This window comes from Ovis canadensis, chromosome 2 (assembly GCF_042477335.2).
Source record: "Ovis canadensis isolate MfBH-ARS-UI-01 breed Bighorn chromosome 2, ARS-UI_OviCan_v2, whole genome shotgun sequence".
Taxonomy (NCBI): Eukaryota; Metazoa; Chordata; class Mammalia; order Artiodactyla; family Bovidae; genus Ovis; species Ovis canadensis.
Window position 1 is genome coordinate 48,372,663 of NC_091246.1, and position 18,527 is coordinate 48,391,189.

The window sequence follows — 18,527 nt, forward strand, 5'->3', positions numbered from 1 at the left end:
AATCTGATATTAGTGTCTATTTTGTATCTTATTTATCTTTTGTTAATAAAGATATATAATTGAAAATAAAAACAAAAGTGGTGAAGTACTGATACACAACACAACATGGATGAACTTCAAAATATACATGCAAAGTGAAAGTGAAAGAAACCAGACAAAGAAGAAGTATATACTATATGTTTCTATTTATAGAACATTCTAGAAAATTCAAACTAATGCATAGTGACAGAAAGCAGGTCAGTGGTTGCTCAGGTAGTAGGAGTGTATGTGCATGTGGGAGGATGAAGAGGAAGTCAGAAAGAGGGTTACCAGGGGGGTATAAGGAAACTTTTGGGAGCAATGGATATATTTTTGTTATCTGGACTGTGGTGAAGGGTTCATGGTATCTTGATTGCGGTGATGGTCTCACGGTGTGTACATATATCAAAATTTATCAAATTGTACACTTTATCAAATGTCAATTATACCTCAAGAAAGCTGTTTGGGAAAAAAAGCAGAAACAAAAGCAAAAACAATATCATATATTATTTATATATGCTGCTGACAAGTGCTCAGTTGTGTCCAACTCTCTGTAACCCCATGGACTGCAGCCCTCCAGGATCCTCTGTCCATGGGATTTTTCCAGGCAAGAATACTGGAACGGGTTGCCATTTCCTTCTCCAGGTATTTATATACAGTTATATGCAGAAAAATGGCAAATACTTAAAACAAGGGAAAAGATTTCCTTCAGATGCAGACAGGAACAAAGTAAATGGAATCAAGGAAGGGTACACAACTGACTTACAGTGGTATTTCTAAATTTTTCTTTCCAAAAAAAAGGGGAAGAAATTGGGCAAAATGTTAAGAGTTGACAAAGTTAAGTGATGAGTACATAAATGTTATATTTTCGTTATTTCCTTTCCTACATTTTTGTATATTTGAAGTGTGTGTAACTTCTCAAAATGGTATTTCAATGTTAAATTTGTTATCAAGATAGTCCCTTATTCCTCTGTCAAGCTTTTAAGTCCAGAACCTTTCCCAGGGCTACAGAAAGTACGTAAAAATTAACATACCAGGCCTCTGACATTCTACACAAATTGTCTATACATGAGTGTTTCTGCTAAAAAGCAGACCCATAGTACCCTGATTATTAAATTAGCCACCTATCTGGCATTCTTGCTTCAATCCTTGCTCCCACAGAATCTATCCTTCTCATAATAGGCAAGGTGCTCTTTTAAATCATATCACATTATCATATGCTCAAAACTTTAAGTTACCACATCCTGCAAGGCCTTCCCTAATTAGAGACAGCTGATCTCTCTGACCTCATCTCTTGGGCTCACATCAACCACACTAACCTCCTTATTACTCCCTGAATATGCCACACATCCTCTCACCTCAGAGTCTTCACATTGGGTTTCCCTTATGCCTTTACTTCCTCCAGGTCTCAGCTCAAATGTCATTAGAAACCTTCCACAACCATCCTTTATACAAAAGAACACTCATCATCTCCAGCAATTCTTTGTTCCTTTTAACCAGCTTTTGCTTTTATTTCAAGTTACTTATAATCATCTAAATATTTATTTTAAAAATATGTCTGTTTTCTTCATTCCTACCCCCAACATATAAGTTTAATGAGAAAAGAATTTTCTTCTGTTTTGCTCACAGCTGTATCTCCAGTGGCTTGAATAGTATCTGTGGTGGTGGTTTAGTGGCTAAGTCATGTCTTGTAACTGCATGGACTGTAGCCCGCCAGGCTCCTCTGTCCATGGGATTTCCCAGGCAAGAATACTGGAGTGAGTTGCCATTTCCTTCTCCAAGGGATCTTTCCAACCTAGGGATCGAACCTGCGTCTCCTGCATTACAGACGGATTCTTTACTGCTGAGCCACCAGAGAAGCCCTGGAATGGTATCTAGGACATAGTAAATGTTCAAGTGTTTCTGTCCTCCTAATAATCAGGTTCTCCCAATAATCTCCTGAAAATAAACAATAGTATGCCAAGTTCTGAAAATATGCAAAACTATCAAGTTTGATAAATGGTACTATAATCAAGGAAATAAGTTTTTTTTTTTAAGTATACCAACTCAGTAATTAAAACATTTTGCAGTAAGCAAGTAGTAGTACACTGCAAACTATGGCCAAATTTTCAGTAAAGTAAAGGTGACATCTCTTTCTTTCTAGTTCTGCATCTAAATTTAGTAACTAGTTATGGCTTTTTCCCTTCTTCCAGAAATATCCTGAAATTTCTGTCTATAGATTAAAAGATATATTTAAATGTATACTTATCTATTCTGATAATTGTAAAAAGTAATCATTCTGAGTTAATTAAAATTCTGAAAAATGGCTAATTATGTATGTAATGATTAAAACAAGAGAGGCTATGCATATATTTGCCTTTGTTAAATATTGATTTAAGGATTTCTAATGTGTTTTTACAACATGTAATTTTGAGAGCAAATTGTACACAGCAGAAAACATTTGGTATCATAATAATTAATCTGATTTCTTTACAAACATAAAGCACAAGTCCACTGGGAAACATTTAAACAACTTAGAGTAAACACATTCTAGATGTCATACAATTTATTATTAAGGACCCCAAAGCCATAACTATTTAATTAAAATAGATCTGGACTATCCCTTGCTTGTATTACCTAACTATTACATTAAGGTATTAATAGTAGTTAATGACTTTACACATATTTCAATATCAAAAGGCACCAAAAAGATTACATATAGCTTAAAATATATTACATGAACCACCAAAAGGAATAAAAACCAAAGGAGAAAAGGGCCTCCATTCATTTACTCAACAAATATCTAATGAAGACCTACTGTCTATGTATTAAGTGCAGTATTCCTAAGATTCCTGGATTAGTCTATCTACCTGAGTTAATATTAAAAATAATTCCCCTGTCCTTCAACTTATGACAGTCTGGTGCTTTAGACGAACACCAGTTTCTCTGTTCTCCAGCCTTCTTTAATCCGAAAAAGGAGAATAATATTGCCCTTATCCAGCATCCAAATAGCTGACATTCTATCGCTTACTGGTCTCCAGAATATATTTGACAATTAGTCACATACTGACTTATGATACTTCTTTTCCTAAAGCTTTAAATTATTATTTAATATAATTGGCCATAAGGTCTATCTATGAAAATTAACTATATTTCTATATATACCACCAAAAGTTAGAAAACATAATTTAAAAGGACAATGTTTCACACCTTCCTCAAACACAAAGACACATCCTAAAATAATAAAGTATTTAAGAACAAATTAATGAAGTAGATTGAAATAGACAAAATTAAGTATAAGTCCTGTATTCCAGTCATTTGTTGCTGCACAACAAATTCCTCCAAATTCCTCCTGCCTAAAACCACTACTTAATTTTGCTAATGACTTTGCAGACCAGACATTGAAGAAATCAGCTGAAGAGTTCTTCCCTGGGGTCCCTCATGTAATTAAGTCAGGCACTGGCTGAAGTTGTATTCATTTGAAGGCTCAACTGCACTGATGTCCAAGATGGCTCATTCATGTGGCTAGCACTTGAGGCTGGAAATTCCTAAGAGCTCAGTTGTGGCTGTGGATATCTCCTGCATGGAGGTCTTCAGATATTTGGATGTTTCGCATATGGCTAATTTCCTCCAGTGCAAGCATCCTCAGAGAACCACTGGGAGCTATTTGGCTTTTTCTAACCTAGCCTCAGAGGTCTAGTGGCATTACTTCTGCCTCAGCTCAGATTCAAAGGGAGGGGAATGAGACTCCACCTGTTGGTGGGGAGTAACAAGGTCATATTGTAGAAGACCATGTAGGATGATAAAAACCTTGGTAGATATCTTGATAGATTGTACAATCTACCACAATCTTATGCATAAAACTATAATGATACACATATAATAAAGAAGTTGTAAACAAGTGCAAGAATATCATATATTCATAGGTAGGAAAACTGGACATTGTAAATATGTCAATTTTCTCTAAATAGATGAACAAATCTAATGTGATTCCCATATTTCCAACAAGATTGTGTATAAACTTTGAAAAGCAGATCCCAAATTTTATATGGATTACCAAATGGCCAAGTATAGCCAAAACACTCCTGGGAAGGAAAAATAAGGTAACCGTATTGTCCTACTAGATATCAAGCCTTATAAGAAGGCTGTCTTAACATAGTGTGGACTTTGATGGAGAAATAGACAAATAGAAGAGAAAGACCAGAGACAGACTCATGCATATATGGAACTGCAATATGTAAGTAACACTGCAGAAATCTGTTAATAATGAAAGACAACTGGTTTTCCACATGGGATAATATTTTACTTATACCTACCTCATACCAGGTGGATTAACAACTTAAATGTTAAAAGCAAAATATTTAAAATATTCAATAGAAAATATAGGGAAATATCTTCTTGATCTTAGGACACAGAACATTCCCTAAACAAGACAGCAAAAGCATGAACCACAAGGGAAAAGACTGATAAATAAAGACTGACACATTTAAATTAAGAGCTCCTTTTCAACAAAGACATTGTAACAAAAGTAAAAGGACAGTTCTCACTGTACAAATCTAATAATGATAAATCTTGAAAATTCATAGTAACTGTTCATGAAATTGTTTATCTAAAAATGTTTTACACAAACTAGCAAAGAACAAGCCTATACAAAAAATTCAAGGCATATACGAATAAAACTAAGCCAATACCTACATCTAAAAACAGTTTCAATCTCATTATTTTAATGGTACACATAAAACTTCTATGCCAGATGGAGATCAATAATGTAAATATACATATATAGTTTTAAAAAATCACTAAACAAACACTTTGACCCTACCACTGTCTCAAGAAAGTCATAAGTGATTTTCAATAACATGTTAAACAGTGAAGATGGTAAGAAACAAAAGTCATAATAATCTCATTGACATTAACATACACAGTACCATTCCATAAACTCTGAATCTTGCTGAGCAGCTGGCATTCTGAGATATACAATTAGTGGAGACATAGTCACTGATATTAGGGCTATAATCTAGGCAACAAGAAATACTGATAAAATACATATATATGAAAGGCAAGTCAAATTTCCACCTAAGTCTCAAATCAATCTTTTTTTCTATACCTTCACCATTTCTGTAACCACTCCTAAATAATCTCTTGCCCTGATTATATTCTATTCCAATCTACTGAGTATACTGCAGCCATAGTAACCTTTCTTGAAATGTAAGAGGACTAAAGATGCCTTTTTTGGTGAGACTTCAAATTCAGAAACATTTGGCACAGGGCTAAAATAGAGAGGGGGCAGGACTCACATGACTGAACAATGGAAGCACAGCAGAATTCACCTACGCTGCTTCTGTAATTAGGAAATAAGTGCATACTTACCCTAGGAGGAAAACAAGGATTCTTCTTCAGAAAACTAAACCACAACAACCTCCAGACACTGATACTTGGAGGTTGCTCCAAGGAAAATGCCAGCCTATCGAAGAAAATTTAAGTGAAGTCCACCAGGAGACAAGCAATAAGCTCTTTAATGTCTCAGAAAAGCATAAAGAATTGTTATGTCCAAAGGTAAAATGCCATAAAAAATAATAGAAAAAGTTCTTGGGAAATAAATGTCATAATAGTAGAAACAAAGAATTCAGTAGAAAGAATTGAAAATAAAGCTGAGGAAATCTCTCAGAAAAGAGAATAGAAAATTAGAAAAGCAATCCAAGAGTCTTCCATTCAACTGAATAGAGATCAGCAAACTTTTTCTGCAAAGGACTGGACAGTAAATAGTTTAGGCTTTGCCAGCCATATGATCTCTTGATGCAACCATTCAATTCTGCTGTTGTAGTATGAAAACGGTCAAAGATAGTACATAAACAAATGGGGCCCACAGCAGGCAAGATTTGGCCTGTGAGCTATAGTTTGCTGACCCTTGTGGTAAAAGGATAGTTTTAAAAGAGAGGACAAAAGAAAACACAGAGGAATAAATAATCAATAAGTAAGAAAAATTCCCAGGGGCTTCCTTGGTGGTCCAGTGGTTAAGAATCCATCTGCCAATGCAGGGAACACAGGTTTAATCCCTGATCCAGAAAGATCACACATGCTGTGAGACAACTAAGCCCATGCACCACAAATACTGAACCTGCACTCTAGAGCCCACAAGCTGCAACAACTGAAGCCTGCATGCCCTAACCCCATGCTCCAAAACAAGAGAAGCCACTGCAACAAGAAACCAACACAGTGCAACTAGAGTAGCCCCTGATTACCATAACTAGAGAAAGTTCTAGAGCAGCAATGAAGACCCAGTGCAGCCAAAAATAAGTAAAAAATTTTTTAAAAATATATTTTATGAAAAGGAAAGAAAAATTCACAGAACTAAAATCATGAGTTTTTAAATTGAAAGTGTCCAATACAAAGCATATCACATTATCAAATTTCAGAGTTCCCAAAAGGAAAAAAAACTTGGTCCTACACAAAGAATGGGAAACTAGATGATATTTACTTTTTAAGAGCAACAGTAAATTAGAAAGCCTTCAAAACTGAAAGAGAATTCTATACCTACTGAAATTAGCAATCACATGTGAGGGGAGAATAACAGTATTTATCAGACACATAATAAACTAAAATTTTACCTCTAAGGTACCCTTATTTGAGAGCTATTGAAAGATATATTCCAACAGAACAATGGAGTAAGCCAAAAATGAGGAAGACGTGATATCCAGAAAAAACAGGAACCCAACACGGGAACAACTGAGGGAAGTCCCAGAACAACAGCTGTGCAACAAACCTAGAAAATGAGTTCAGATTGGAAATGGCAGAAGAAGGGTTTCAGGAGAGAGTCTTTACGATAGAGAATTGAAGTGACATATTTGAGCATATGAAAAATATTGACAGCATTGTGGCAGAGATGTGGAGCAAGATGATATGGGGTGGGAGGTGGGAGGGGGGTTCATGCTTGGGAACTCATGTACACCCGTGGTGGATTCATGTCAATGTATGGCAAACCCAATACAGTATTGTAAAGTAAAACAAAGTAAAAATAAAAATTTAAATAATAAAAAAATAAAACATTAGCTACAACAAACATAAAAAAAATTAACTAAAAATATGCAAAAAAGAGGAAATTTTTTTAAATGAAAAGATTATTAACTCCAAAAGAAGCAAAAGGACAGTTAACATCATACTTAACAATAAAAAGGACAAAGTATTTCCTCTAAGGTCAGAAACAAGACAAGAATGTCCACTCTCAGCACTTTTATTCAACATAGTATTGGAAGTTCGAGCCACAGCAATCAGATGAGAAAAAGAAATAAAAGGAATCCAAACTGAAAAGAAAGTAGTAAAACTGTCACTGTTTGCAGGCGACATGATACTTAGAAAATCCTAAACATACCACCAGCAAACTACTAGAGCTCAATGAATTCAGTAAATTTGCAGGATGCAAAATTAATATACAGAAATCTGTTGCATTTCTATATACTAACAACAAAGTAATCAGAAAGAGTAATTAAGTAAATAATCTATTCACCACTGCATCAAAAAGAATAAAATATCTAGGAATAAACCTACCTAAGGAGGTAAAAGACCTATACCTGGAACACTATAAAACACTAATGAAAGAAATGAAGATGACACAAACAGACAGAAAGATATACCATGTACATGGATTGGAAGAGTTAATATTCTTAAAATGACCATACTCCCCAAAGCAATCTATATATTCAATGCAAACCCTACCAATATGCCAAGGGCATTTTTCACAGTACTAGAACAAATAATTTTTAAGTTTGTATGGAAACAAAAAAGATCCTAAATGGCCAAAACAATCTTGAGAAAGAACAGAGCTGGAGGAATCATGCTCCCTGACTTCTGACTATACTACAAAGCTACAGTAATCAAAACAGTACGGTATTGGCACAAAAACAGACACATATAGTGGCACAGAATAGAGCTGAGAAATAAATCCACCTACTCAAGGTCAATAAATCTACAAAAAGAGGCTAGAATATACGATGGAAAAAAGTCGTCTCTTCAGTAAGTAGTGGCAGGAGAGTTACATATAAAAGAATGCAATTAGAAAATTCTCTAAAATCATATACAAAAATAAACTCAAAATGGATTAAAGACTTAAATGTAAGACCAGAAACCATAAAGCTTCTAGAAGAAAACACAGGCAGAACACTCTGACATAAATCTTAGCAATATTTCTTTTGGATCTGTCTCCTAAAGAAAAGGAAATAGAAGCAAAAATAAACAAATGGGATCTAATCAAACTTAAAAGCTTTTGCACAGCAAAAGAAACCACTGGCAAAACAAAAAGACAACCTACTGGATGGGAGAAAATGTGTGCTAATGATGTGACCAATAGGGGTTTATACCCAAAGTATATAAACAACTTGTATATCTCAACAGCAAAAACAACAAACAATCCAACTAAAAAATGTGCAGAAGACCTAAGCAGACTCACAGATATAGAGAACAAATTGATGATTACCATTAAGGACAGGGAAAGGAGGTGGGGCAAGATAGGAGCAGGCAACTAAGAGATACAATCTACTTCATAGAAAACAGATAAGCTACAAGGATAAATATATCCTTGTACAATACAAGGAATATAGCCAATTATTCCTTGGTTATATTAAAAATTGTGAATCACTATGTTATATACCTATAACATATAATACTGTATATCAACTATATTTCAATTAAAAATAAACACTGAACACATTCTAAAAGTCATTAGATTAAAACAAAGCAAAAGTCTGTACTGTTTATCACTATTTGGCTTAGCAAGAAACAATGTCTTTATAATCAAAACAATGACATATCAATCACTCATTTAACCAAAAATTATAATAATATAAATATGGGGAAGAAAATAGGAGAGTAGGGTTGAAAGCTAGATCTGCACCTCATATAGCAAGAAGTGAAGAGGCTATGTCTAAACCTGATTAAGAAATCACAGTCTACACATGGTATTTAGGAATAAAGAGTTAAATACCAGGGAACATGGCCAAAAGGATTAAAAGTAGTTTCTTAAAAGAAGGACCTGGAGATGTAGAAGGGTAGGTGCTATGTCTTTTTACTTGGCTTTTAACTATGTAAATATATGAATTTCAAAAATTAATTTAAAATAATTAACATTTATCAAAAAGCCAATAACTGGCAAATAATATTTACAACACTATATTACTGCATCAGTCTTATAAAAAGAAGATCAATTATCTTAAAATTATAAGGAATTCTGACAGAAGACAACAACATAATATATGCAAGGGACATGAACAGACAATTCATTTTAAAAAAATTTACTATCCAAGGTACATATAAAAAGTTTCACCTTTCAAAGCAATGAAAGAAAAAGTCCAGATTAAAACAACAAAGCAGCATTATTTTAACCTACTAATTAGCAAAAATTTGAGGAATGAATAGTATTAATGTTGTAAAATGGATACATAGTGAAAGTGTAAGTTAATATATCATTTCTGGAGAAAATTTTGATAATATTATTCAAAACCTTAAAAAGATGACTGACATCTGATTCAATAATTTCTGCTAAAAATGCACCTTTAAGGAAATAGTTACAAATACAATAAAAGGATTCAGCTACAAGGGTATTTATTTTAGCAAAATTTCTTTAAGACTGTCTTTTTCATATCGATTTACCTGAAACAATAAAATAGCTGTACCTGAACTGTACGTCCTGCATTGATATGCTCTTCATGCAACTTGTCCCATACTCTGCACCTCTGATACTGTACGAAAGAAAAGGAAAGGTACTGAATTTTTTAAATCACTAAGTGATTATTCCCAGTTTACCACAAAAATCCCCACTCACCCATCCAAATTTAAACATGCAAGCTAAAAAACTTACTGACTTAGTAGTGGGAATTAACTGTCCAAAGACCATACAGGTAGGAAGTTTTCAAAAACATTACACACAAAATTCTGGCAAATGGTAAAACAAATAAAAACCACTAAATACTATTTACTTTCTTTTACTGAAAAAGAGTATGTATTTTGTCAATAATGCATACTCCTTGGAGGTGAAAAAAATAAAGATTGAGAATGTAAAAGAATGTGAAAAATGAAAAGATTAACAGCATTCATCAGATATTCTTACTATACATGAAGATTTTGAAATGTCTGTTAATGATAGAGTCAACTACTGAAAACTAAAATCTCATTTGAGAAGAAGGAACATTGATATCACAGACTAGAAAGTATGTAAAAATGAGAATGAACATTTTATATATTTTAGCTTTTCACCTAGATTATGTTTAGTTTTCAGAGTCTCATCTAAGAAACTTATTGAGCATAATGGAAAATTTTTCATTTGAGAAGAACCATAGCAAAATGTGGTAACATGACAATATTTACACAAAATATAAACAATGTCAAACATCACATATTATTTTTGGTTGAAATTTTAAAAATCCAAATAATTAAGATGTCAGTAGATGTGAATAATAACATTAAACATATTTTTGGTATACCACCTACATACACACACATACACACACACACAAAATCATCCTAGAAATATTCTGAAAGCACATAAACATGAAAATGTCTCATATATACATAGAAGGCCTAATAGATTATAAAAGTAGAGCATTAAAATTTTTTCAAGAGTATTTTTATATTCTCTATTGTTAACAACACAGCAAAAAAAGGAAACTCTTGATAACTCCTGAATTTTTTTTACATCATCTAAGAACAATAGCTATTAAGCTTAAAAATAACTAGACTATATTGAAAATATATTTGCCAAACATAAACTTAAAACCACTACCCAATCAAATAAATTTAAAATTTACTACTTTCACTTCTAATAAAAATTGAATGATGCCAGCAGATTCAGTATAAATGTTTAGATAGTGTTATATTAATAAAAAGAAGGGAATGGAAGCCAAAAATACATATCTGAAAACAAGTCACTTTAAAATTTATTACTTAATACTAATCTGTCATGATATTTTTAATAAAAATTAATGTTAAGGAAACAGAGAATCCAGAGAAGTCAGGGCTGCAAGAATCCATGGACCTGAGTATCAGAGAAGAAAAAGCTTCATGTGAGAATATAACTGCATTAACAGGAGAGGACCATAGAGAGAGAGAGTTTCAGAGATCCACAGGGTTTTGCTTTGAGTCTTCAGCTGAGTACAGAGCAGCACAAGCACATAAGGAAACTACCTGAAGACAGAAAAAGAATCACTGAAAAAGACCAGGTAGGCTCATCACCCCAAATCACACAAGCCCAGAAACAGTTCATGTGACCACCAGTCAGAGTAGAAAAATCTCTCAACATACTGGAATCAGGCAGAGTACTCCAAAGTACTGTACTGTGTGGGGGAAAGTTAGGCCTGGAGCAAAGTCTGTTCTGATCCTCTGTAAGCTTAAAAGAGCCTCAAAAGGATCACTGTTCCTAAATAACTTAGTTGTGTCTCAGAATAAATAAAGTTCAAAAGTATTCAAAGAAATTTTGGAATATTCAGTATCCAACAAATTCAGAATGTCTGGCATCCAATAAAAAATTACCATGCACGCAAAAAAAAAAAAGCAGGAAAATATGATCTGTAATAAGAAAAACCAGTCAACAAAAACAGATTTACATATGATAGAGATAATGGAATTAACAGACAAGGATATTAAAAGTTATGATGTATTCCATGTTTAAGAAAGCTGAAGAAAACTGAAGATACAGAGATATGAAAGATATTTTTTATTCAATTCCTAAAATTAAAAAGATAGCTGAAATGAAAAATGAAGTGGATGAACAGAAGGTTAAGACATGCAAAGAAAAGATTAGTAAATTTAAAAATGTAAAACAGAAACCATGCAAAATGAAACAGAAAAAAAAAGGCCAATAAATGAATATAGTATCAATAATCAAAGGCCAATTGAAAGCAACATTGAAAACTGTAAGCAACTGGTATGCAGGTGGACTCCCTGAAGGAGAGAAAAAATATGTGAAAAATTAATGAGATACTGGCTGAGATGGTTGAGTAAGAAGACCCTGAGCTCAGCTCCTCCCACAGGTGCACCAAAATTACAACTATTTTCAGAGCAAGTATGGATAAGAACAACTTAAAGACTACCAGAAGAGATTTTCCACAACTAAAGATATAAAGAAGAAACCATATAGTTTATGGACAAAAGATACAAACTTTCAATCATAAGATATATAAGAGCTAGGGAGATAATGTATAACATGATTAAGATAATTACCACTGCTGTATGTTACATACAAAAGTTGTTAAAGAGAGTAAATCCTAGTCTGTTTTTTTTCTTTTACTTTGTATCTGTATGAGATGATGGACATTCATTATTTCTTTGTGATAATCATTTCATGATGTATGTAAGTCAAATCATTATATTGTACACCTTAAACAGTTCTGCATGTCAGTTATATCTCAACAAGAAAGGAAAAAAGAAAAATGAATGGCCAAAGCTTTTCCAAATTTGGTAAAAACTATAAACCCACAGATCCAAGAAACTCAAGGAATACCATAAATAAGAAAATGAAGAAAATTATACTAATGCATATCATAACAAAAGTACTTACAATAAGTGACAGTAAAATCTAAAAAAGAGTAAGAGGAAAAAGGATGTGAAGTACAGAGGAACACAGATAAGAATGATAGAGGACTTCTTGTGAGAAACAGTGCAAACCAGAAATCACTGAAGCAACATCTTGAAAGTACTAAAACAATCTAAAAGTCAACCTAGAATTCTATACCCAGAGAAAATATTTTTTTTCAAGTGAAGGCAAAATAAGATTTTTTTCCAAACACAAAAAAGCAAGCAGAATTCATTACCATCAGCAAAACTGCACTACAAGAAATGTGAAAGGAAGTCCTTCAGGTTGATGAGAAACCTGGCTCTACAAAAAAGTGAGAGCACTGAAAATGGTAAATTCAGTTCAGTTCAGTTCAGTTGCTCAGTCGTGTCCTACTCTTTGCAACCCAATGAATCACAGCACGCCAGGCCTCCCTCTCCATCATGAACTCCTGGAGTTCACTCAAACTCATGTCAATGATGCCATCCAGCCATCTCATCCTCTGTTGGCCCCTTCTCCTCCTGCTCCCAATCCCTCCCAGCATCAGTCTTTTCCAATGAGTCAACTCTTCGCATGAGGTGGCCAAAGTATTGGAGTTTCAGCTTTAGCATCAGTCCTTCCAAAGAACACCCAGGACTGATCTCCTTTAGAATGGACTAGTTGGATCTCCTTGCAGTTCAAGGGACTCTCAAGAGTCTTCTCCAACACCACAGTTCAAAAGCATCAATTCTTCGGTGCTCAGCTTTCTTCACAGTCCAACTCTCACATCCATACATGACTACTGGAAAAACCAAAGCCTTGACTACACGGACGTAATATATTACAATAACACTACATAGACTCTGAGAGAAGAAATTGAAGTGTATTGTCATAAAGTTTTTATATGTGAAGTGATATATATATAACACATCACTTGAAGGTAGACTATCATAAGTTAAAGATGAATATTCTGAACTGTAAAGCAACCATTTAAAAATAAAAACAGAGAAGTATAATTAATAAGCCAATAAAAGAGAAAAAACAGAATCTTAAAAATATTCAATTAATCCAAAAGGGAGTAAAACATGAAAAAAGGGGGGAGAAAGAATAGATGGAACAAATAGACAAAAAGAGCAAGATAGTAGATTTAAAGACAACCATTTGATAAACATCTATTCATTATAAAACTTATCAGAAACTTATAAAAGAAGTTAACATCCTCAACCTCATAGAAGCATCTGCAAAAACTCTACAGTTAACATCATGCTTGGTGGTAAAAGATCATTCCCTAATATTGGGAACAAGGTAAGGACTTCTGATCTTGCACTGGAGGCCATAACCAGGACAATAAGGTACGAAAGGAAGTGAGAGAAGAAAGCAAAGGAAGGGAGGAGGAGAGGGGAAAGAGAGGAAACAGAAGAGAGAAAAGAAAGAAGGAAGTAGGCAGGCAAAGATTAGAAAGGAAAAAATAAAACAGTCTGTCATCATAACTGTCTACATAGAAAATATCAAAGACTCGATTCAAAGAGATGGAAAAGGAATGATGGGCAGATTACCTTTCAAGAGATTTTATAAAACAGTTTGCCTTTGCCAAGGGCGTCTCCTTAGGGCTTCTCTCTAAAAGGTTTTTAAACATAGCAACTTTGGAAGGAAATATTTTCTAGATGCTATTGGATATACACTTTTCACAGAGTGGGCAGAAGGATTTGTCTCAGCACTATTTGCTCTTACGTGGCTTCCAGGCCATTAAGCTTTGCCGCTATATTTCAAGGTGGGTGGAACTCAGAATGACATCCCCAGTGTGATTCAGATTCCGGTCTTTTCCTCTGCTGGATACTGCAGAGGTATTCTAATAAATACCTTTAACTGCTATGAATAAACTGGACCAAGAAAGAGGAAAAACTACAGAAAAAAATCATAGATATTGTTTTTCAGTCATATCAGGAAGATGTTTCATGTTGTTCTTCATGTGTCTTATGGCCTCATGGTATGCAAGTGGAACAGGCACAAGCAGAGAATCCAACATTCACAGAAAGAGCCTTTCCCCTAGACTTTCCCCAAAGAGACCAAAGCACATTCTTATTCTGGTGAGAAAAAGCCGTGTCCACCATTCTCATCCTGTTGAACACCTTGTCTCCTTTTGCCCTCTCTTCTAGTTTATCATTTTGGATAACCCTGATTATGAACCCACACCACCATGTGATGAACGCTTCTGCACAGGAGTTTTCAGCCTTCCTGACATTAATCCCTTTGTGCTCTTTGGCAGTGACACCAGGTCTCTCAGTTTCGCTTTGCCTGCTGGGCAAGGAGAACAAATATTCCAAAAGTAGTATCCAGGCTAAGAGTTCTCTCTAGAATGCCTCACCATTTACTTAAACAACTTTATATATTTGTAGGCTCACATTTTATGTCATTTCATCTTCCAGAATATTTTGATTCAAAATTGAAAAACAATGATAATAATCCTGCCTCATACTACATAGAGTATAAAAACATAAAAGCTAATCATAATTATTAAAAATGATTTTCCAAAATTATATAAGTTTTCACTATGTGCTCAGTCACTCAGTCATATCTGACCCTTCGCAACCCCATGGACTGTAGCCTGTCAAGCTCCTCTGTCCATGGGGATTCTCCAGGTAAGAATACTGAAGTGGGTAGCCGTTCCCTCCTCCAGGGATCTTCCCAACCCAGGGATCAAAACCAGGTCTCCCACATTGCAGAAGGATTCTTTACCATCTGAGCCACCAGGGAAGCCTAAGTTATTTATTATAGGTTTGGGAAATTTTATGATGATATAACACAGAGAATGTTCAGGATTTAGGAGTTTAGGGTATAAAAGCACTTTAAACCTTATGCTGACACTTAAAAAGATTTATTTAAATTTACGGGCATAGTAGGAAAAAAAAGATGCTTCAGTTGGAGAGAAAAAGACCAAGAAATACTATGGAGCTGTAAAATTATATGTGATATCCAAAGGACTGACGTAAGATCAATGTGTTTGTGGTATAATGTATGCTGGGAAGATGATGAGAAAGAAGCACAGAAAGTAGATGAAAGCTTCTTTTGCTGGATATAAAAGGATATCTCAATGATCTGAATGATCAGAACCCATTATAGGAAAGATGATGGCTTTATGGAGGATTAACCAGGTAGGACGAGAGTACTGTAGATGATGAAAAGTTAAAGTATTCAATTCAAATAAATTATTAAACTCAATAAAAAAGAAAAAAAAATCAAAGACTCAAAAAGTAAAGCTATATAATATTAACAGATAGTCCAATGAGCATAACCCATAAAATTAGGATTACTCATGTAATGATGATAAATAATATCCACTGTACAGTGAGGTTAAAAGTAATTCACCTTACTGTCTACCATATATGAAAAATGTAAAACTCAGACACAAAAGATCTCACGAATGTTGTGACTCTAATGATTATAAACAATTAACTGACAGCACCACTGTTGAGTACCTGAAAACAATAACGTACTTGCTAAGTAACTCATTTCTAAGTATCAACTTTGCATTCAGGGATTCTTTATATAATATCTCAACCCTCAGAATAACACTATGAGAAAGATTTTAATGTTACCTTTACAACTCTCTAGAGATCAATCACGGGTATCTGCAGATTGCCCATGAATGGTTAAAATGGTGGTGAACCTGAAGGTCTACTGCACAGTGCTGTGTGGGGATGGCACATTTGTATCTGACCCAGGTTGGAGTCAACCAGGTAATGTTCCACAGGATGTAACTAAGTTGGGATTTGAACAAAAATAACAAAGTTTGAAAGGTGAGCAAATGGAGTGGATACTGCTAATAAATGTAGGAAAGTCACAGTATTCAATTCTATTTTTTCCATTTTCCTTCTTCACTGGAAAATGGGCATAAAAATAGAACAGTCCACAATAGACAAGATTAAGAGGAAAACAAAAACTAAAAAAGAGTGAGAACAAACTTAAATCATGCTATATTTCAGGCACAATATTAGAAGATTAATATATTTAGCAGCATGGTGATTTCAAGAAAGTAATTTAACCACTCCAAGTCTGCTTCCCCACCTGAAAAAGGAAGACAGTAAGAAGGCTAACCTATCGGGATGTTGTGAGATTAAATATGATAAATACAAAAACTTTATACAGCATTCAACAGATAAACACAATAGCTACTCTCTTTACTATTATTATTATTATTTGCTCACATGTCAAGTAAGTTGTAGAAGAGATTAGTGTCTTGGATGAAGACTAAATAGATGAAACCTTACGTCTCACAACAAAATTCTAAGAAAAAGAAAATAGCTCAGACTCTATGTTTGCTACACAATGTTAAACCTAAATTAGGTTTAATTATTAAAGGCTGTCATTCCAAATACCTGCAGAGGAGAAAAGGCTTTAAATGATTTAATGTGTGTTGGGGGGGGGAGGGAATTATAAGAAATAACCCCCTAAAAATTTAGTTAAGTTGGGACCACTGACAAACATTTCTAAATGTTTGTTTTTACAAAATGTCATTTTTTTGTATTGTCTATTTGCACAGTGATGCTAGATAGATAAGTTAAAGTTGTACTATAACTTGATGCAATTAGGATGCTTTTGGTTGCAAATAACAGAAAGCTCAAAGTTTAAAGAAATGGCTTTACTAATAAAGATATTTATTACCTCACATAAACAGCACCCTCAAAGTGGGATGATAAATTCAAGGGTAGTTTAGTTCAGAAGCTTACAAGGTTGTCAAGCACCCAAGTTCTGTCTGCTTTATTACCTTCAACAAAGAGTTTTCATTCTCATACTTATCCCCTCCTGGCTATAGTTACATATACAACAGGGAGACATAAGACCAGCAGAACTGCTTCCTCCTGTGTACATCTTTATACAGTAGAAAAGTCTTTTCCAGAAGTTCCATATCCCAAACATGTTTTCCCTCAAGTCTCATTAGTCAGATATGTGTATTTTTCATTGCTAACCAAACACTGACAAGCATGAAATTATCACCATTAGACCCATTATCATCACCAGCTGTGCTGAGGCTTTCCTATCCTATAACACAGGAGAAAGCAAACTGAATCAGGAGTCCAGCAGAAAAAAACTATGAGGGGGGAAATGTGATTGTAAGATTGAAACCAACATTCTCATACTAAAAAGAGAAATGGGAATAGTTTTTGTTGTAATCACAAGTTAAAAAAACAAGTAAATGAAACCAAATCAAAAGTAACAAATCAACAAGACTGATTATATCTGATTTTGTACCACATAGTTCAGGCTTCATACTGCCTAAATAGTCTATACCACTCATTTTCACACCTAATTATATGTTGTCTCATCATATCTGAATATTTCCTATCTTATTTCTTTAACTGCAGGGTAAACTTCTTACAGATTAGAGACCTAATTTTTTTACATAACTTTCAACGCTAAAAATATAAGAAACAGCAAACACCAGCACTTATGAAAAGCCAACATATATTTATATCCTGTAATAATTTCCCTTCTCATTAAACCTGGCAGATAGAAGAAATATTCATCTCTGCCCTTTTTAAAAATTTAACCAAAATGACAGTAAAGAACTTTAAAAGGGATCAACCCCCAAGAATAATGAGAATACAACAGGAGATATTAACTGACGAGAAACTTTAACAACATTTTGGAAGCTGGAAAGAGAATGGATATGTTGCAGCTGACTTAGTCGAGCAGAGAAAGTTGAAACCCAGGGTTACAGAAGGGGTAGAAAGTGGGAGAGAAAGGCAGTGAGAAGTAAGTCAAAGGAACAGCACTACTCCAGAAAGACTCAGTTAACTAGAGGTACCACAACCAGGTAATCAGGAGGATGTGTATGGTGGGGTATGCTACACAGTAAGTTTTCCCCAAAAATTCTATAAAATGAAACAAAGAAAATTATGTTCAAAGCTTATTATGTTGTTGTTCCTATTAACTATGCTTAAGTCTATTCTATGTTAGATAACAAAGCTGAAATGCTAACACTTCAAATTTCAGGATTACATTCTAATCAAGT

The 18,527-nt window shown here is 34.1% G+C and overlaps 1 protein-coding gene across 3 annotated transcripts in view; it reads right to left on the reverse strand.

Moving 5' to 3' along the window:
* STX17 (syntaxin 17) overlaps window positions 1-18,527 on the reverse strand; it is a 68,996-nt gene that overhangs the window by 36,970 nt on the left and 13,499 nt on the right. For all 3 annotated transcript variants that reach the window (XM_069576063.1, XM_069576064.1, XM_069576065.1), the window contains exon 3: window positions 9,663-9,728. In XM_069576063.1, the coding sequence (XP_069432164.1) occupies window positions 9,663-9,728 (66 nt within the window). The remainder of the gene's footprint in view (window positions 1-9,662; window positions 9,729-18,527) is intronic.